The 20,049-nt window shown below is 43.5% G+C and overlaps 3 protein-coding genes across 6 annotated transcripts; 2 read left to right on the top strand and 1 right to left on the bottom strand.

Annotated features, from left to right (window-relative positions):
• The first annotated feature begins 8 nt into the window (after positions 1–8).
• rabgef1l (RAB guanine nucleotide exchange factor (GEF) 1, like) lies at positions 9–9,332 on the top strand. The gene is made up of 9 exons (XM_034604361.1): positions 9–172; positions 5,144–5,340; positions 5,471–5,643; positions 5,760–5,938; positions 6,308–6,389; positions 6,514–6,646; positions 6,789–6,880; positions 6,956–7,212; positions 7,821–9,332. Exons 2-9 carry the CDS (start codon positions 5,168–5,170, stop codon positions 8,250–8,252), a joined length of 1,521 nt encoding a protein of 506 aa, XP_034460252.1. The 5' UTR covers positions 9–172; positions 5,144–5,167; the 3' UTR covers positions 8,253–9,332.
• A 1,292-nt stretch (positions 9,333–10,624) lies between these two features.
• On the top strand, positions 10,625–13,079 carry LOC117772845 (high affinity immunoglobulin gamma Fc receptor I-like). Of its 4 annotated transcripts, none has more exons than XM_034604369.1 (8): positions 10,625–10,713; positions 10,802–10,825; positions 11,026–11,316; positions 11,462–11,734; positions 12,048–12,311; positions 12,416–12,556; positions 12,659–12,701; positions 12,807–13,079. In XM_034604369.1, the coding sequence occupies exons 1-8, from the start codon at positions 10,689–10,691 to the stop codon at positions 12,916–12,918; spliced, it is 1,173 nt and encodes a 390-aa protein (XP_034460260.1). In that variant the 5' UTR covers positions 10,625–10,688; the 3' UTR covers positions 12,919–13,079. The 4 variants fall into 4 exon arrangements, with proteins under 4 accessions (XP_034460260.1, XP_034460261.1, XP_034460259.1 ...); XM_034604370.1 differs by lacking the exon at positions 12,659–12,701 and having other exon boundaries at positions 12,416–12,563; positions 12,771–12,875; positions 12,909–13,079; XM_034604368.1 differs by lacking the exon at positions 12,659–12,701 and having other exon boundaries at positions 12,416–12,563; positions 12,771–13,079.
• A 1,068-nt stretch (positions 13,080–14,147) lies between these two features.
• On the bottom strand, positions 14,148–16,298 carry otol1b (otolin 1b). The gene is made up of 4 exons (XM_034604364.1): positions 15,896–16,298; positions 15,722–15,811; positions 15,261–15,332; positions 14,148–15,184 (listed from the first exon to the last, which is right to left on the bottom strand). Exons 1-4 carry the CDS (start codon positions 16,296–16,298, stop codon positions 14,286–14,288), a joined length of 1,464 nt encoding a protein of 487 aa, XP_034460255.1. The 3' UTR covers positions 14,148–14,285.
• Positions 16,299–20,049: the final 3,751 nt, after the last annotated feature.

The following is a 20,049-nucleotide window of genomic DNA, read 5'->3' as shown; positions in this document are numbered from 1 at the left end:
CATTTCTAACACACACACACACACACACACACACAACAACCAGAGAAAAAGAAACGGTGACAAAATGGCTGGAGGACGAAGCTAGCTGCTGTGCTAATGTAAACATCCACCGACAGGAGCCAGGAGCCGGAGGGACGACAACGCTGCTCGTTACCGCTGCGAATGTAGAAGTGTAAGTCGACACTAAATCCTCAGCCCATAGCATCTCCATTAAACCGGAGTTAATCCAGCCAGTGAGCTAGCTTAGCGCTGTCACTAGCTTGAGGTAAACAGAGTCAGCTAGCTGAAGAGGAGCTTGTTGACTTTGCGTTTAGAGTCGCAGCCACAACAGTTCAACTGTTTATTTTCCCATAACCGACAAAGGGGTCGTGCTACCGAAGAGGTGGCGCTGTTTTTAATGTATGTTTTGTCTCAAAAATGAACGTTAGTACTCTCTGTCAGTGGAGAACTTCAGAGGCAGCTACTTGCTACCAGCTAGCCAATGCTAACCCGCAGAGTAGAGGTAGGGAGTCATTCCTGTTGCTGTGACTGGATTTAATGTTTTATCCCCAGGAATGAGCTCCAGCCAGAGCCGGTGCTGGGCTGTAATTTCCGGGGCAGATGTGTTTATTGTGGGATAAGTACTTGGCTTCTTCTGGACGTATGAAGGTGACAGTTCCTGTCTCTGCGTTGCTGTTTGTACTCACTGCTGTGGTTTGTGGTGTGAATACAGACACGGCAGCAACTCGATAGTCTTCTGTTCTATAATAATAACATCATAGTTTATAATGTTAACACATCTGCCCCAAAGACTACTGGACGGATTACAACTAAACTTGGAAAGATGTGATGTAGGTCAAAGAAGAAACCAGTACATTTTGGTGCGGGGCTGGATCCAGATATTTTGATGTTTTTAACATTTTGCATTAAGGCGTCTAACAAGCAGTGGCGGAGCTGGGGGTGGCCAGGGGTGGCCATGGCCACCTCACGCTGAATCTTGGCCACCCCAGGCAACACGTCACAGCCGTTACTGGTTTCCCCCGTGCGGAACCTTCCTGCACTGGCACAGGCACACTGCCGGACACTTAAGCCGCGCGCACATCCTGTGAGTCGGTCTGGCTGTGAGTGGATGTGTTTCAGCAAGCGTGCGTTGACTTTTTGCCTGGCAAGTCTAACCAGTGGTTACAGGTAAGCTATAATATCAAAACAGAGATTGCATTTCGACGCTTTTAGCGAAGTTTTGAACCTCTAGATAGATAGTCATGGGTGGGAGGATTAACGTTACTAAAAGCGTCGAAATGCAATCTCTGTTTTGATATTATAGCTTACCTGTAACCATACTGCTGCTGATCACCATAAACTGAGCTGAACACCTGCTCCTAGAAGAGTAGTAATAGTCCGTAGTTTGGGATACTTTAGTGCAACTCCTCAGTGACAGGCCCTACATACAATATGAATAAAACCGTCAGCAACAATCAAGCACTCTACTCACAAAGTTTAAAAACAAGTATGAATATAAAAATTGAACACTAGAACATCTGTTAATCGGATGATAGTCTGTATATTGCACTACATTTGTACATTTGTATATTATAAGCTTTGCCTTTCTACTCAAACACATTTTTATGTTCACGTAATAGTGATTTTTATGCTACCACCCCAAAATTATTACAGTTTCCTCCTGGCCACCCCACTGAAAATGTTCTGACTCCGCCACTGCTAACAAGACGAGCTGCCCTCAGAGCTGAGACTTTCCCGCCGACGACAGCACGTTCATTAATCTGCCGCCTGTAGCACTTACGGACCTCCTGGACTATGCTAGCGAGCCCGTAGCCCTCGAGGACGAGTGGAGAGAACCTACCTCTCAGTCGGTTAATTTCTCTGTCCTGTCCGGTTGCTACCATGGACCCCTTTGTGCCCGTCCTTGCTCACTGGCCTCGTCCTCGACCTGAGGCGACGTATGAGCACCGAGGCGTACGGAGGCAGGAAGGGGAGAGGGGCGGAGATGGCCCTCTTATGTGATACTCTCCACTGGCCTCTCTGAGTCGACTCAGACCCCCTAAGGAGGCCCCCTGTGACGCCGCTGCACAGGGCTGTCTCCGGTGCGGGCGTCCGAATGACTCACAGCCTGTTCCTGGGAGTCTCCGACTAGAAGAAGACTGTACAGAAAACCCTTGCCTAAAAACCCTTACCACCTGGTTCGAGCCGGGGAGAGGTCCCTACAGCACTTCTCTACCCTGAGATGAGGTGTGTGTGTGTGCCCTAAGGTCGTCAGTAATGTTGCTGTGGCATGGATGCGCTGGAGCTTTCCGTTGGGGACATAGCGGTGTCCTCTTCGTGAAGAAAACTATATGTTGGTGCTTGGTGCGTTGCCACAGACAACTCAACAGATAATGCTGTCAAACGACGTTTTTTATTCACGAAAAACTTCATATAATGGATTACAGGAGCTATCCTATACGAAACTAAAATAATGACCGAACACGAAAAATAAAAGCGGCCTATATCATAAATTGAAGGATGTCATTCATCCTGGGTTTTACCTGATATTATCCCTTATGCTCACTTGCTATGCTTCGGTTTGATTCCTTAAAAGCGAGTACTAATCTAGTCTCCTATGGTATAAGTAGCCTATTTACCAATGTCTCCGAACTGAGGGCTTCCTTTTCCAAAGGTTCATTGGACTTACTAACCTATTGTGCCAATGGTTTATCGGAAGGTGAAATCGCTGAGTCAAAGGTTCATCAGTAAAGCTGTTGAGTGGTCAGCATCCACGGCCAATTGCTTTTTGGTTGGCAGCAACCCACGAGCATGTCAGCAAGAGCGTGTTATTTTTCGAAGTCCTCATCTCTAGTGGCGGAGTTTGGCTTCTCTAGCTCCAGAGCTGAGGTAATGAAAATCGAATCACGCATCCGTTCAAGTCTGTGGCAGACTGCCGGAGTCTGCTGAAACAGCTGTTTGTATACTGTGCTGTGCTGAAACCAGAGGAGGTCCCTTCAGCACTTCTCTACCCTGAGATGAGATGAGGTGTGTGTGTGTGTGTGTGTGTGTGTATGTGCACCAAGGTCATCAGTAATGTTGCCGTGGTGTGGATGCGCTGGAGCTTACCTTCGGGGGCGTAGCGGTGTCCTCTTTTTTTGAAGAAAAACTATGTGTTGGTGCTCGGGGTGTTGCCACAGAAAACTCAAAAACAGATGATGCTATCAAACGACACTGTTTTATTCAACCTTATGAAACGGATTACAGGGGTTTTCCTATGTACGAAAAGAAATAAAATGAAAAACTACTGAGCACGGAAAATAAAAGCAGTTTACATCAAAAGTCAAAGGGTGTCATGCGTCTCCTGATTCTATCCAGCACGCTTACTTGCTACGCTCTGGTTTGATGCTGTTAAAGCGGGTAACCATCTATTATGGCTAATATGCTTTTAGCTAGCAACAACCCATGAGCATGTCAGCAACAGCGTGTTAATTTTCTACGTTCCCTCACGTTCACTGCTGTGCCGTGGTTTGATGCCATTTAAAGCGGGAAGCCATCTATTATGGCTAATTGCCTTAGTTAGCAACAACCCATGAGCGTATCGCAGGAGCATATTATTCTTCTAAGTCCTCGTCTCTAGTGCCGGAGTTTGGCTTCTCTAGCTCGAGAGCTGAGGTAATGAATATCAAATTATGCATCCGTTGGAGTCTGTGGCAGGCTGCCGGAGTCATCTGAGGCAGCCATATTTATACCGTGCTGCGCTGAAACCGGAACAGCCTTGTGTGAAAACCACAACTCTTCCGCTTAGAGTTGCACCCTCAGAGGAAATTTAGGGTAACTCCAGTTAAGGAACTGGTTGGAACAGGCTTCTAGACAGAGGTATGACCTATGTACAGCCTTCTTTTTGAACTCTGGATGCCCTTACTCACAACAGGCCCCCTCCCTTTCTCATGCAGCTGCAGCTGGGACCTTAAGTATCTCTGGGAGGGACTTTTTAGTGAGACTTTTTGACACCCTTCTTACAACATTAAAACGAGTATATGATAATAACAATGAGCAATTTAACAATCAAAACAATCATAAAATGATAAATGAGATTGAAGTACATCAAAATCAAACTTAAATGATCTAATGTAATAAAAAATAGATTTAAAACATGTTTAAATGGTTAATTAATAAATTAGCTAATACTTAATTTCGATAAGCAAGAAAGCATCCTTCTTCTGTGACATTCTTTCTCTGTCATCATAACACATACTTGTCACAAGCTTAATACCATTGGTGTCTTCACTTAAGGATGGAAACTTTCATCAATTCCAGGATTTTTAGACAAAGCACATGATCATGCACTCTAATATTATCTTAACACAAGAATAAGAATAAAAGAAAACACTTTCAGTTCAGTTTCAGTTCACAATCATATTTGGATACTTATATAATGATATAAGAAAGCTCAATATAAGAAGTTGATTCAAACAAATTAATGTTTTTCATCCTTTTTGGTCAGATAATTTCTTGGCGGGGCTACTTTGGAGATTTTCCTCCTTGAGTTTTTGTTTTTGGTCTTTCTAGATTTGTTTTCTATTCATATGAATAAAGACATGACCGCCTATCATATGATAAATTCTAATTCACATGAGAAAAGACGTAACCGCCCGTCATATGATAAATAGGTCAGGTTCTGAGACCAACCTAATTATAAAAGTAAAAACAATTGCAGTATCCTCAACAGAGTAAACAATAATACAAATTAATAAATTACAATAAAAGCGATTATGATTAAATTATAAATGAAATTGGAAAAATATTCAAAATAAAACATGATAAATGATTAAGTGATTAAATGTAATAAAAAATAGATTAAAAATGATTAAATGACCGATTAATAAATGAGCTATACTTCATCTAGATAAGCAATAAACATATCCTTCTCCTTTGACATTCTTTCTCAGTCATAACACGTACTTGTAAAAGTAAAGTGACAAAGCAAATGAAAATAGTTGCATATATTTTTCAACATCCTCTCTTGCAACTAGTGACATTTTTTTTTGTCAAAATGAAAACGATTGCATTATCCTCAACACATTATATTTCTTAGTTCTTAAAAGTGAAGTACAAGTACGTCATTACAGGACTTACTCACTGCTTTGGTTTTGATAGGTATCTTGTCTTCTGACCCCTCTAGCAATCCTCCTGATTTACTGCAAAGATGACGAGCCAGCGGCGCAGGATCCACCTGGACCAATCAGACCTGCTTTGCAAGAATGGATGTGGTTTTTACGGCAACAACGCTTGGCAGGGCCTGTGCTCAACGTGCTGGCGAGAGGAAAACCAGCGAGAAAAGCAAAAGCAGATTCAAGAAGACTGGGCACTTGCTGAGAAGTCAGTCTGTCTCTCTGGTGTCACTTGTACAATTGCTCCAAAATGCCAAATATGGTGTCTTTTGTTTTCTCTCCTCCTCGTTTTGTTGGTTTGCTTAAGTGTCACATCTGTGTTGTATTTTCCCTCCCAGGCTTCAGAGAGAGGAAGAGAAGGCATATGCGAGCAAACAACCAAGGGCAGAGTCACAGCCTACCATCACACCCTTCAGCAAGTTTGAAGAAAGAAAAACGAAGGAAAAGTCCAGCAAAGTTAACACAGTCACAAAGTTTTTTATTCCTTCCACCAAAACACCACCAAAAAAGGGTATGTATATTAGCACACATGCAGCTGTTATTGAGAGACTATTAGACAGGAACACATAGCCCGATGAAAAACGGCAAATGTTTGTCGCATTGAATTTATCAAACATCTTCCCCTAGATGCTGCTCCTTTCGACTCACAGTCCAGCCCAAGCCCGAGCACCTCCTCAAGCCGACGCTCCTCTGTGGACAGTGACCTCTCAATGCGAGAGCTCATTGATTTTCTCAAGCCCATGAAGTCTGGCAGGGAGATCTTCAAACAGTGCCGGGCCTTCACTGAGAGCATGGTCTATAAGCGGGTGAGGTTCACTGGATTACTAATTATTTTGCTGTGTTTGTCGGAACCATTTAGTTCCTATTGATGAATAATTGTGTAAGTCCAGATACGATGTGAACAAATTACCTACAGCAGAAGTTTGAGGTTAAGAGTCAGAAAGCACTGATGACATAGTTTTCGTTTCACCTCACTTTCCACCAGTGTTTATCTGTTAAACTGTTTCATTACCACCTGATTTATCACTAAACACTGTATATGTTTTTTAATATATAATGATCGAGTTCTGCTCGTTAAATATCAACTATTTGTCCAATTTTAATAGTCTGCCCATGTTCTGTCAACATGTTTTTAAGGTTGAAGTCTTTATTTCCATTCTTTTTCCTTTTTACAGAACATGGGTGCTGATGAGCTGTCAGAGTGTGTGCAAGACTTCTACCAGAACCTCTCAGATCGCCTCCAGACTCAGTTCAAAGGTAAAACGGCCTATAGCTGATTCTTTTTGCTAAACACTCAAGAATATTCAGCATGAAACAGCGAATGTCACCAACATATAATGTCTTTGACCTGTATAATTATGTTATTTTCTTCTGCTCATAGGTTCGTCAGACCAGGTACAGAGTGTTATGGATGAAGTAGAGAAGTACGTGATGACTCGTCTCTACAAGGAAGTGTTCTGTCCTGAAACCACAGATGATGAGAAAAAGGATCTGGCCATTCAGAAGAGAATCAGGTCAGCGAATAAAAGTTGTGTTAACACTTAAATTATCTTTGATATTACTTTTTCTGTACTGCTTCAGAGCAAAAGGTTGAAAATAACATGACTGTAGCTGAGAGTTCCTTTATTTGAATATTATCTTTGTTTTTGGTCTCAGAGACTTGCACTGGGTCACCATTGAGATGCTGTGCTCTCCGGTGGATGAGGAGATCCCTGAGGTTTCTGACAATGTAGTCAAAGCCATCACAGGTAAGTGTTGTTGGGTTTGTTTTTTCGAGAAGCCCATGTGCAGACATCAATATCTTGACAATTTTCCTTTTGTAGATTTGATCGAAATTGACTCGAAGCGCGTGCCCAACGACAAACTGCGGTGCATGACCAGCTGCAGCAAGCACATCTTCAACGCCATCAAAGCCAGCACGAATGAGGCTGCGTCCGCGGACGACTTCCTCCCGACGCTCATCTACATCGTGCTAAAAGCAAACCCTCCACGACTGCAGTCCAACATCCAGTACATCAACCGCTTCTGCAACCCCAGGAAGCTCATGACCGGAGAGGATGGTTACTACTTCACTAATCTGGTGAGGGGATGCTTGCTTGTGTTTGTGGTTTTTTTGGTGTGTGTGTCCGAGTCGCCATATTCCTACATGTTCAAAGAAGATCCGGTGCTGTATTGTTTAGTGTTATATAAGCAGGGAATTTGAACATCTTCTGGAATCATCACTAAGTTGAATCAACGCCCTCCGAAAAATGTTAACACGAAAAATCGCTTATTTATTATGGGACTGTTATATTAGACAGCAATGCTTTTAGTTGTCTTAAAGACACTTGAATTCTGTTGGGCTTTATTTGACATTGTTTTCTTTATTAAAGAGACGTAAAAGAGAGATTACAGGAAATTAGGGTAGAACGAAATGAGCCACTCATAGCAACGTTCTCTGGCTGGACACAAACTTTACAGTTCAGTGTTGGCACTTTGATTCATGGTACCTAATGTTTTACATCAAATTGGATTTTTAAAAGTCTTGAACATGTTGCAGCTTATTTGTGTTGTTGTGAAGCTCTGTCTTCTGATTAGTCAACGATTTTCCTATTTTTGTGAGTTTTAAATGTAAAGTTTACCACTCTAAACAAAGTGAAGTCACAGACTGATTTATTTTCAATGACCCATCTCATCCCCTCCCCCCAGTGCTGTGCGGTGGCCTTCATTGAGAAGCTGGATGGTCAGTCTCTGAACCTGAGCTCTGAGCAGTTTGACCTCTACATGTCGGGCCAGGTGTCCCCCCACTGGCCAAATACCAACGGAGCTTCCTCCTCCTCACCCTCATCAGGCAGCGCAGCTCTCAGTCAGGTCCATAAACGACTAGACCTGCTAACGGGGCTCGGGGAAAGGCAGGATCGCGTCATGGAGAAGGCTCGCCAACTGAAGAGCGACCTAATCGACTGGACAGATGACGTGGAGCAGAAGGTGCAGTGCGCTCTGGAGAACTTCCCACCAGAGACGGAAAACCTCTCTGCACCCACAGCGAGCGGCTCTGCAGCACAGTCAGCAATTGACTCTGATAACATTGAGAATGAGCTCCTGCCTCCGCCACTGCAGCCGCAGGTGGTTGACGTGTAGATCTCTGCTCTAAAAAAAAAAATCAAGAGGCTTTACTCCACCCCCACCCCCCAACCCACCCCACTCCTCACTATTCAATGTTTGTGTGCACATCTCCCTTTTCCACTCCAGCCACCTCCATTCCATCCATCCATTTTCCTCTTTCATAGGAGATCTGCACGGAGCTAATGCCCCCCCCTACATTTGTGTAAATGGGATAAATGGTTGGATGTGAGTTTGAAACTGGTCTCTGTGATTATACACAACTTCCCAAATAAGGGTTTGTATTTCATTTATGTTGTGATATTTCCTTGTGTAAAACTGATCCTTCATTGCCTCTACACTCTACACCGACTATTATAACAGTGAAATTGTGTTTTTGGTAAAGGAAATGGAGAAATCGGTATGATTCATAGCATAACTCCCCCTCACTAAAATAACCCCTTCAGCTCACACTCATGCTTTCTGATTCACTGTTTCCCTGAACTATTGGGAAATCTGGCGAGAAAAAGCATGGACATTTTCCGTTAATGACAAATCTGAAATTCCTTCTGCTGTGTGTGTGTGCGCCTGCGTGCGTGCGTGCGTGCGTGCGTGCGTGCGTGTGTGTGTGTGTGTGCGTGCGGATATTGTCTTGTTTTCATGCCAGACCTCTCACTCCAGACGTAAGCTGGATGTACAGTGATTTTATTTTTCTATAGACTGGCAGGTATCAACTCTTCTGGATGCAATAGGAGACACGAATCCTGTAATATTTACAGTAGTGCTATTGTTAAAGAAAATAGTTTGAAAACATGTTACATGAATCCTAATGGTTGAATAGTATAAAGCTCCATCTGTTCATTAATCTTCTCAAGCATCTCCCATTAACGATACTTCAAGTAATCAGCTTTTAGATGAGATATCCCAATCAGAAATACTTTGTATAGATCCCTGGGGAAATTGGGTTTAGTTTATTATAGTTAAGTGTCTGGTTAACAAGGAGAAGATGCTGTTTCCCCCCCCCCCCCAAGCCCAAAACGTACAAATCACCCCAGATCTGTTTAATAGTGCAGAAATATCAATATAACATCAACCAGTTCAGTTTATTTTAAAGCACTTTCAGTCTCTTTAATTTTAAAGCTCTTAAGAAAGACATTGAATGAAGGAAGTAATTGCTATATTCATTTGTAAGGATAATTGGTGAAAACAGTGTTATACGCTGTTTCCACGTGTTTTTCAGCTGTGTGACAGTCCTGAGAAGATGTTTGAAAAATATGAAAGGCACATATTTTTCTTTTTTTTTGACTTAAGTTTTTCTTTTATTGCTACATCTGAATCTTTTTAGTTCTTCTACAACAGAATGTTCAGTGTGGAGTTACTTTCCAATTTTAATTAGAAAAACTAAAGTGTTTAATGCAAACAACAACTTGAATATCGCACTGTAAGCAGAAGCCATTTATGAGTCAGAAACATCTTTGTAACCTTATAGGTTTGTAATTGTAACATGGGAGGAAGTAACTTAATACTGTCTTTTATTTAAACATAACTTATTGGGGCAGTATTAGTATTATTTGAATCTATGGGTGTGTGATGATTAATAAAAATTGAAAATGCACGGGTGCTCATGTGCAGTTCCTGTTTCACAAGACTGTCATGATTTCGCAAGTGAAGAACCGCATGAAAATACAGCATTTCTGGAATTATCCTTTATCTCCAGTGTGTGTTTATATTTTTACTTTTAGTAAAAAGGCAAAAGACTCATTTGGTTTGTGATATATTCAGAAATTTCAGATTTGCTGTATAGTCCAGAATAAAAGCCTAAATCCAATGAGACTGATAAATCTTAGAGGGGAAATTCAAATACACTGCTCAGAAAAATGAAGGGAAGAATTAAATCACACATCAGATCTTGACGAACAAAGTATTCAGGTTGAAAATCTTTACTGATGTACATTGTATGATTTGTCGAGAACAAAATGACGTGACAACGGTCAATGGAAACCCAAATCATCAACCCACTGACGGCCGGATTCAAAACTACACAGAAAGTAAAGTACAAATATTGAAATCACAGCAACTCATAATGTGACTCCGTAGTGTTTATGGACTCCGCACATGCAGTCCCGACCACGTCCAAAACCTGGATCAGGGCATCAGTGAGCTCCTGGACAGTCTGTGGTGGTACTTGGTGGCATTGGATGCACCGATACATAACATCCAATAGGTGTCACAGATTGTCACATTAAAACTATTGTATCATGAATGTTTGAGGTAGATAAGATGGAGATCCTTAAATAATGCTGCTCTGTTTTTATTTTGCTGTTCCTTGTTAAGAAATGTGCTCACCATTTACAGTGAAATGAAAAGGGGATATCCTGTGTGAAAAGAAGGCAAAAAAAAGTTTTTCACTTCCCTCCACATTATAAATATATGTAGGCCCCCCCACAGGTCTTGGTTTCTTACAGTGCACTCAGAATGGACGCGGTCATTTCCTTCCTCTGTGAGTTTTCTTCACTTTCACAAACTCAACATTCAGTCGGATAATATTGTTCTCTGCTAATTTGATCGTTGATTATTTTCTATTTCAGTGATTTTGACTCTGGCGCCTGTGGGTATGTACCAAGTATTCTTATAATTCATGCCTCATAAAAACATGCTCCCATTTGTAAGCATATCATACTAGAATCAGTGTATCAGCTGCTTCTGCTGGACTCATGACATAAATATGATTTAAAGTAATTCGGTTAAGTAAAAACATTAATAATCAAAACAGATTATACAGAATATTCTGTGTGTTTTCATCTCCGTACAGCTCCCCTTGAGACCTCATTCAGAGCTGTCGTGGAGAGGGTGTTGGGGGAAGCGAGGATCTTCTCTGGGGAGGAGGTCCGGCTGAGGTGCAGCGTTCCTGACACCCACAGGTCCAGATGGGATCTCCAGTGGTTTAAAGGATCTGAGAAGCTCATACAGTCTGGGGAGCACCTGGTTCTGTGGAAGGCGAGGGTTAACGATAGTGGGAAATATTATTGCCAGGGAGTGAGGGACACGTTGGTGGGAAACATAGACACCCTCAAGAGTCTGCCTGTGGAGATCAATGTGGATGGTAAGATCTTATTTATCCATTTTATTTAAAATCTTGCATCCTCTGCATTTGTTTTTTTTTTTAAATGAGATCATCGTGCTTGTTTTGCTGTTGCAACACTATTCAACATAGTGTGGTAACTTTCTCTTGTGCGATCTTCCTTCAGGAGGGTGGGCCATCCTGCAAGTCCCACCCCATTCAGGCCTCGTTGGACAAACCTTAACGTTCACGTGCCGCGTCCGAGGCAATCCCCCAATTCATGAGGTGATTCTGTACAGGGACAAGGTTGAAGTCATGAAACAAAGGGGCCTCGACCCACATTTTCACCTGAACCACCTGACCCTGGAAGACCAAGGGATGTATTCTTGTCGGGCCTCCTGGGACACAGACAGACGGACACGCTCTGTCCTTTCAGTTGATGCTTCAGTGCAGGTCTTAGGTGAGTTTACATACAGGTTGAGTTGCATATCCTTAGTTTGCTTGTTGTTGCAGATCACAAGTGAAAAGTCACTTTGGGAAATGTTCTTATTCACTTTCTTGCCAAGATGAGAAGATCAACACCTCCCTTATATTTGGCTGTAAACTAAATTATATGACTGTTCTTTGATGAAATACATGAATGTTGGTTTTGATATCAGCTCTCAAGCGTCGCTCCATTTATTTTCAGCCTGATTCAAGGAATATAATTCTCAATATTTTAATGTATTTGAATGTGTCAGTTGTTTATTTTCTCTCATGTGGCTCTGTCGCAGAGGTTCTGACGCAGCCAATTTTGGAGATTGTTGAACATGATCAGCAGCTGATCAAACTCATCTGCCACCTCCAATACAACGCCCACGCTCCTGCCCCTCCAATAAATTACTATTTCTACAAGAATAACCAGCGACTGGGAACAGCGACCTCTGAGAACAGTGATCTGGTCAGACAGAGTCCAGGCCGCTACAGCTGCAGGGCCAAGGTGCCTCAGTTGGACATCTCCAGGTGGAGTGAACCCAAAAGCTTTGGACAAGTGGCAGGTACTTAGACATAAACGCAACATGCTGTGTCTCCTTGTGTTCGATACCTAATCCTCGTTCTGATTTGGGAAACTTCAGAGGTCTACTTGTCTTTGACCCAATAGGGCGAGAGTCGACACCTCCGTTTCTTCAACCCAGAAATCCAAGGCCTTTTGCTCCCCCGGTCTCATCCCCAGACCCCCTGCCTCTGACAGATGAGCCAGCAGCAACCCAGGCGTCTCTTTACCAATCCACTCCAGCTCCAGGCTCTCTGCCAGCAGCAACCCAGGCGTCTCTTTACCAATCCACTCCAGCTCCAGGCTCTCTGCCAGCAGCAACCCAGGCGTCTCTTTACCAATCCACTCCAGGCTCTCTGCCCTCTCCAGCCCAGTCTGTCAACCAAACTGTTCCACCTAGCAGGATCCAGCCTGTCACGTCATCACACATTGACATGGCTGAAGACGTGACAGGCTGGATCCGGCCCTCTCCAGCCCAGTCTGTCGATCAAACTGTTCAACCAAGCAGGATCCAGCCTGTCACGTCATCACACATTGACATGGCTGAAGCATCTGGGGACATGTCAGAGGAGTCTGACGACATGTCTCCAGCCACTGTTACACATTCATAAGTTATCAGACATTCTAAACTGTTGCATAAGTGAATGATCCTAAATCAGAGTAATAAGGTGAGACTCAGGTAACTCCTGGGACATTGCAGTGCTTTGCCAAATACGAAAATCCTCATGTTCATACTCAGGCTTGGAGCAAATAAATCATTCCATAAATGGTGTATATGTGTTACTGGATTTTATTTGCACTGAAACACTCTCTTTATACAGCCTCATTGTACAACAATACTGCTTACATATTACATGTATTGGTATAATAACATGACAGTGGATATTATATATAGTTCTCAAATGCAAGAGTTAAGTCCTTTTCGCTGGATTTGAAATAGTAATGCAGCTCATGGTGATATTTTCCTTATACTCAGCACATACATAATATATTTCTATGTCTCAATATGCAGTTAGATACCTGGATTAGAAAGGAAAGAGTGTGAGAAATCCATAGTAAAACTTAAAGACAAAGACTGAGGCAGAGAGAAATGAGAGTAACATGGGGCCATGGCATTAGTAGAGTACATAAGTAACGGTAGACTGTGAATGAATAACATAATTATGAATACATAATTATGGGTTTAAAGGAGTAAAGGCTACATGTATTATTCAGCAACTCTGCAAGGTTTAAAAAAACAACCCTGCTAACTGTCTAATTTACTGCTGGTATATTCATTAAAAGTATTTTAGCCTCCAAGTAAACACGCAGTTTTTTTGCATGTGTAATTATATTACAGTGTGTGGAGGGTGAAGGGGAAAGGCCACATCTCCTGCTACATTGCACCGTGGTCCACCCCTCATAATCCAAAGAAAAGCCAGTATTTTCATTAGTGTTTCTTGTACATTGAAAAAAAAACCTCAACCTAATCCTATTATTTATTATAAACTACTGATTAATTTGTTTTAAAAATTGTGTTTAAATGAACTTGAACAGTAATGAAACCCAATCAAATATTACAAAATTAAATAAAATGAATAAAGTAGGTTACATTTGGAAGAAGTATTGGGGTTAGGATTGGGATCATTTTATCTTCACTCTCTGTCTCTAGTCCTATTTAAGTGCATTTTAAATGCATTCATAATTTCCTGGGTCTAGACCTGCTGATGCATGTTCATTCACCTGATGAGGGTCATTTTAATCAAACACATTGTTTTCTCATATTTATCCATATGGGTCAAACAAGAGGATACTAATACACTGATAATGCAATAAATGCAATGATCTCGATAATACCAGTCCTGTAGTGTACAGTACAGCTTCTGAGCAGTTCATACGTAGTGAGTATGAAAGTGTAGCACCACCAGCATTTGGTCCTTTTTCATATATGATCATGTTGGAACAGTCTAATAGAAGAGATTGTCAGCACCACTAAGTATCAGGGCTTGTCTGGGTAAAGCAGAAACCCAGAGAAGATGCTGTCGTCCTCACTGCTGGCATACACCCCATTCCAGTCTCTGAATGTCTCCATCCACACCTGATCGCCCAACGCCAGCCGCAGCACCACCAGAGTGGAAGCCTGGTCAATGTCCTGGCCGTACAGAGAGTCCCTTGTCCTTACCCGCCGGGTCCCGTTCACTACGAGCGTGGCTCGCAGTGGCTGATTGCGTACAGTGATTTGGAAGGAGAAGACATAAGCCCCAGGGATGACACATAGGAAGGTGCTGGAAGAGACATTAAAGTGATTCTCTTCATTGTAGAAGATTTTGTCAAAGCGGATCGGGAAGCCAGAGGGTGGGAAGGACTTTTTTGGAGAGATGCCAACACTGAAGGCTGAGCGTTTCTGGGGAACTCCCGATCCTTTACCTCCTTTCAATCCACGGATGCCTCGGTCACCTCTCATCCCAGGGTAACCTCTGTCCCCCTTTGGCCCAGGCATGCCTCGTATGCCTTGTGGTGCTTGAGGCCCTCTCATCCCTGGTTCTCCTGGAGGTCCAGGAGGTCCCTGATCCCCTCGGACACCTACAGGACCTGATGATCCGTGTTTGCCATTAATTCCTGGAATGCCCATCACTCCTGGGATGCCGGATTGACCAGGATCACCTCGATCTCCTTTCTGTCCTCTCTCTCCAAAAGTGCCACACTCCCCCTTATCTCCCTTATCTCCCTTAGGACCTAGCTCGACAGCCACTCCTGGAGGTCCAGCTGGTCCCTCTTTTCCCGGTTCTCCCTTATCACCAGCACTCCCATTCTGGCCAGGTTCCCCTTTTCCTCCACTATTACCTTTGACACCTTGCAGCCCTATTTCCCCTTTCTCACCTTTTGAGCCAATTTCACCTGCAAGATAAGGGAACCTGTCAGAGCTCTGGTAACATTATACAATAATAAAACTATCGCTTGAACACATGTGTACCTTTCTGTGCTGGTTTTCCTGGGATACCTGATGGGCCAGCAGTCCCACTGTTTCCTCTGTCACCTTTATCCCCTAAGAAATTGACATACAAAGCTAATGTTTAATTAACAATATCCAACATAGACACAATATGATAATCTTATAATCTGAAGCTACAGGTGAAGAAGAACTAAATATTTAATGGCCCAATGACACTATATGTTTGTAAATTCACAAGACTCAAACAAACTGGAAAAGTTGCAATGATGATTTTGTTTTTTCTTTACTTTTTTTCTTCTTCTTCCAGTTATAAAAACTCTAGGCTGAAAAACAATGTTTCACTTCCTTCTGTGGATGTAGGTTTCGAGTCTGTTTCCAACCACACCCAGCATCAATGTTGTATGTGGTCAGAAGTCTTACAAATTTCCCTTCAGTTCTTGCCACTGTTGCAAATAATTTTTATTTAACCATATTATATTTACCCCTGCTTCCTTTAAATCCCGCAGGACCATTCACACCTGGTGGTCCTTGTAAACCAGCTGCTCCTGCAGGGCCTCGTTCACCAGGTGGTCCTACATGAGGAATCATAAGAGAAGTTTAAAATTTTGGAAGCAAAAATAAAAGTTCTATCTTGCATTTACCTGTGAGTGTTATACCTGCCAGGCCTCTGTCTCCCTTTGGCCCCCTGGGGCCTCGCTCTGGAGGACAGCACTCGCAGAAGTTGAAGTAACACTCATTGTAATCCAGAGTGTAGTTCTCAGGGCCAACACCAGAGGGCTCAGGGCTCTCAGAGTGGTACTGAGGAAAGACATGACTTGGATAGGTGGTCCTCTCCTTGGTTGGCAGGGGGAGGGGCACCACAGGATTTGCACTGGCCACTATCTTGAGTGTCTTGGGTATGCTGGTGGTCACAGGGCCATGCAATGTGATCTGAGGGACAGGCTTCTTGGTGTACTGATACTTTGGCTTCTGAGTGGTCTTCGCCTCAGCGCAGGACGCCACAGTGAGTGCAACCACAACGACAGCCACAAGGGTCCACTGACACGAGAGAGTCCTCATGGTCGACTGGGATCTGAGAACAGAGGAGTTTATACAACACACTTTTTCTCTGATGTTCTGCACCACTTTCATTTTTCCATCCACGTTTCAATGAAAAAAAAGATGTTACAAAAAATACTGATCAGTTCACAGTTGCTAATCAAATCACAAAATACGAAGGGATTTAGTTCTCGTTAGTTCAATCTTACATTTCCATGTCCACTGTTAAATACTTATGTTAGTTTGCACTTAAATATAGATTCTCCCAGTGATCCAATGACCAAGTCTGCAGGTTTTTCGACTCAATATCACATGATTCAAGTTCGGTAAACCAACAATTAGATAAAAACCAAAACTTTAGTGGGTTATTTGTTGTGCTAATATCCAACTTTCTGAAAACAAAAATGCAGCAGACTTGAGAAGACTCACCCAATTATGCATAAGTAGTATGATCATTTATCCTCTCTAGCGGCGTCTTGGAGGCAGCACCAGGAGCTCCAGGTCTCTCTGATATCTCTGCCAGGCTTGGGCGAAATAACATCCCCACCAATGAGGGTGTTTTTCTGGAAGAAAAAGGGGGAGGTCTGAAATCCAACGACGGCGAGCTGGTGCTGACCCGAGGAGAACCACTGTGCTGTGGCCCATCCTCTGTAGCCCTGTTGTGTAGAAAGGTGCTTTTGTGACACGGGATACAGCGGCCGCCGAGAGCACTCCATCGCTGCGAGCTAGGCGAGGAGCAAAGGCCGCGGGGCAATGGGTCATCCGATATGTGAGGCATTCCTCCAACATCCAACCTTCTACCCAGGCTCTTACGGTGGGACAAAGCCAAGTAAAGAGGGTTCTGTGACAGAGGCCAGTGCACCACAATGGCCTTTTTTAAGTTTTGGTTTGTGCAGCTTTCTGAAGGCGGGAAGGTGCAAACCATTTTAATTTTAGAGCTTTTATTGTAACGTCCCACGCAGAGTTTTGCAAGTTGCCCTCGATGAAAATATCTGCAACAGTTCATTTAAAATGACTTAGTATGAGATCCTCAAACTGGCACACAGCACAGGGGGCCTTAGTATTTACAATCTACGGGTACTTGGTGAACATCCAGAAGAAAGGTTTAGTCTAAAGAGCACTGATAATCTCCTCACTCAGCGTTACTAAACCTGAGCTGTTTGTTGGGAACCAGCTTATCTCCCTTGAATCAGTGCCGTTGCGATACTCACCTCCTCACAGTGACTGACTATCATGCACATGAGGCCCAGATATCTCCGGCAGCTAACATACGCTAACTGTGATTCACACTGTGTAGCTGCACAATGACTCATTCTTGCAGCGTAACAGGATAGCATTGAGTTTTAGCGGAAAAGGAGATTTTCTGCTAGTTGTCTGCAGGAAACCCTCAACGTGCAAGTGCAAGTGCATGTTTGAGCAGTGGACATGCCTGAGTTGTCAAAGACTTCACGTCCTCAGAGAGATCCATGACCAGGTGTGAGGGAGGAGGAGGAAATGAATTTGGGAAACAGAGATGGGGGATGGTGGCATAGCTGCTAAATAAGAGAAGACTGTGTTTTTAAATTTGAATCTGCCCACGTACACTTTACTTTGTCTCTTCACCTCCGTTTAGGCACTCTTCTCGTCCCTCCTTCCCAGCGGCTCAGGTGAAGTGTCCTTGACTTGCCCCTCCAGACAAATAGATGGAGTGTAAGATATGCAGCTGAGTCCTGAGAGGGTTGGGGGGTTGGTCCCTTTGGGTTTCTCCATGCCCGACCTCGACCCTGTCGTCTTTCGGCTCCATTCAGACCACACACAACAGTGGCGGTCAGCTTACAGTGCCCAGCTGGTCACAGCAGACCCAGGCGCCTCTCCCCTGTCCATTCATGTAACACTGGCACCGGCCGTGTTTTTGGCCTCCATCCACACACACACACACACACACACACACACACACACACACACACACACACACACACACACACACACACACACACACACACACACACACACACACACACACACACATCTTTGTACTTCTATCTTAGTGAGGACACTCATTGGCATAATGCTTTCCCTAGCCCCTTACCCTAACCATCACAAGTAAATGGCTAACCCTAACCCTAACCCTAACCCTAACCTTATTAGGGCCCGAGCACCTCCGGTGGGAGGCCCTATTGTATTTCGAAGGATTTGTATTTCCCTTTTGGGGCTTTTTCGGGGCCTAGACATGCTCAAATTGTTACCAAAGTTTGCAGGGAATTCAAAACCCCAAAAAGTAATTGTATTCTGGAGTAATTTGAAATGGGCGTGGAAAAATGGCTCAACAGCGCCATCTAAGGAAAAGCCCCTCAGTTAGCTTTCACCGATCTTCACAAAAATCGTAGCCCAGGTGTATCATGACCAGACAAACAAAAAAGGTCAGAGGTGCAATTGGAAAAAAGCAACAGGAAGCCCGCCATTTTGACTTTAGTGGCCATATTGGCCATTTTCCACATTTTTACTTTGATGTACTTGTCCCAGGGCTTTCATCAGATCAACTTCATATGGAGATGCGTGTCATCACAACAAGATGGAGATGAAAACTACCTCAAAGATCGATTTTTCGTCACACGGTGTGACCGTGGCGTGGCGTCAAAGTTTGATTACACGCCATGTCCAAACTAGACATGTAAGACAAAAGTCCCGGCCTGATGACATCTACACAGAAATCATGACTTAAAAACACAGCGCCCCCTGGTGGCAACAGGAAATGTCTTGTTTTTTGCATGTCTTACACTTGGAAGTATTCCTCCTCATCTACTGACCGCAGCCATGTCAAACCTATGTCAAAAGGGTCTCAAGACATTGATAATGTAGGCATAAGATTACTGTGACTTTTCGTCAAACGCCATATTAATGGCGTGGCGTTAAAGTTCATCGACTCGCTGTGACACACGAAATTGCTGTAACTTCCGTGTTCATGGGTCTATCTCCCTCAAACTACATTTGTGTAGCCCCCCCCTGCAGACATTCATATGGTTTTAAGGAATGGGCGTGGCAAAATAACTGACTAGCGCCCCCTAAAGGGCAGCCCCGGCACCACGAGTTGCGGACATGTACAAAAAACCATTAGGGACATGTGTCTTCTCATAACAAACAAATAAGTCTCTTGGGTAGATATGCTAGACCAAACAGGAAGCCCGCCATTTTGACTTTAGTGGCCATTTTGGTCATACGTTACGTTACGTTACGTGACGTGACGTTATCACGTTACTTTACGTGACATTAGGTTACTTTACGTTACGTTACGTTACGTTACGTGACGTGACGTGGCGTGGCGTGGCGTGGCGTGGCGTTACGTCACGTCACGTCACGTCACGTCACGTCACGTCACTCAAGGATGTCTTGAGTGGATGGAGGGGTATTGCCTTTCATTAACCCCATTCATGTAAAGGAGATGTCGAAGGTAAACGTGTATAGAGTGAGTTACAGGGGCGAGTGTGGAACAAAAAGATAGAGACGTGTTTAGAAACCAACACAGCAAACCACCATTGTCCATATGATTATTCCCCTGCCAGCACAAATAAAGCCATGGACTGTTTTCCTGTTCTTTACTGTGGGATCGTATTATAGAAAATCAAGGTCCTGCAGATCCAGCTGCTAATGACTTTGGCAAGAGATCTGTTGGCAGTGAAGACATCTCATGTAGTCAGAGCACAAAACACTCCTGCCACACACCGAGGTTGGTTTTCTGATACACTGACAATGCAAACATGACGGCCTTTTCCTCAAGAGGAAATTCAATTCTCTT

The sequence above is a fragment of the Hippoglossus hippoglossus genome, chromosome 13 (assembly GCF_009819705.1).
Source record: "Hippoglossus hippoglossus isolate fHipHip1 chromosome 13, fHipHip1.pri, whole genome shotgun sequence".
Taxonomy (NCBI): Eukaryota; Metazoa; Chordata; class Actinopteri; order Pleuronectiformes; family Pleuronectidae; genus Hippoglossus; species Hippoglossus hippoglossus.
The sequence above is the reverse complement of the archived record's forward strand: the minus strand, read 5'-3'. Positions and strand labels throughout refer to the sequence as shown.

Coding starts and splice junctions, on each gene's coding strand:
- rabgef1l (XM_034604361.1), top strand. CDS start 5,168: ATGACGAGCCAGCGGCGCAGGATCCACCTGGACCAATCAGACCTGCTT. Junction 5,644..5,759: donor CAAAACACCACCAAAAAAGG/GTATGTATATTA, acceptor ATCTTCCCCTAG/ATGCTGCTCCTTTCGACTCA. Junction 5,939..6,307: donor AGAGCATGGTCTATAAGCGG/GTGAGGTTCACT, acceptor TCCTTTTTACAG/AACATGGGTGCTGATGAGCT.
- LOC117772845 (XM_034604369.1), top strand. CDS start 10,689: ATGGACGCGGTCATTTCCTTCCTCT. Junction 10,826..11,025: donor TTTGACTCTGGCGCCTGTGG/GTATGTACCAAG, acceptor ATCTCCGTACAG/CTCCCCTTGAGACCTCATTC. Junction 12,312..12,415: donor AAGCTTTGGACAAGTGGCAG/GTACTTAGACAT, acceptor TTGACCCAATAG/GGCGAGAGTCGACACCTCCG.
- otol1b (XM_034604364.1), bottom strand. CDS start 16,298: ATGAGGACTCTCTCGTGTCAGTGGACCCTTGTGGCTGTCGTTGTGGTT. Junction 15,333..15,721: donor GGGATTTAAAGGAAGCAGGG/GTAAATATAATA, acceptor TCAATTTCTTAG/GGGATAAAGGTGACAGAGGA. Junction 15,185..15,260: donor AGGAAAACCAGCACAGAAAG/GTACACATGTGT, acceptor CTTATCTTGCAG/GTGAAATTGGCTCAAAAGGT.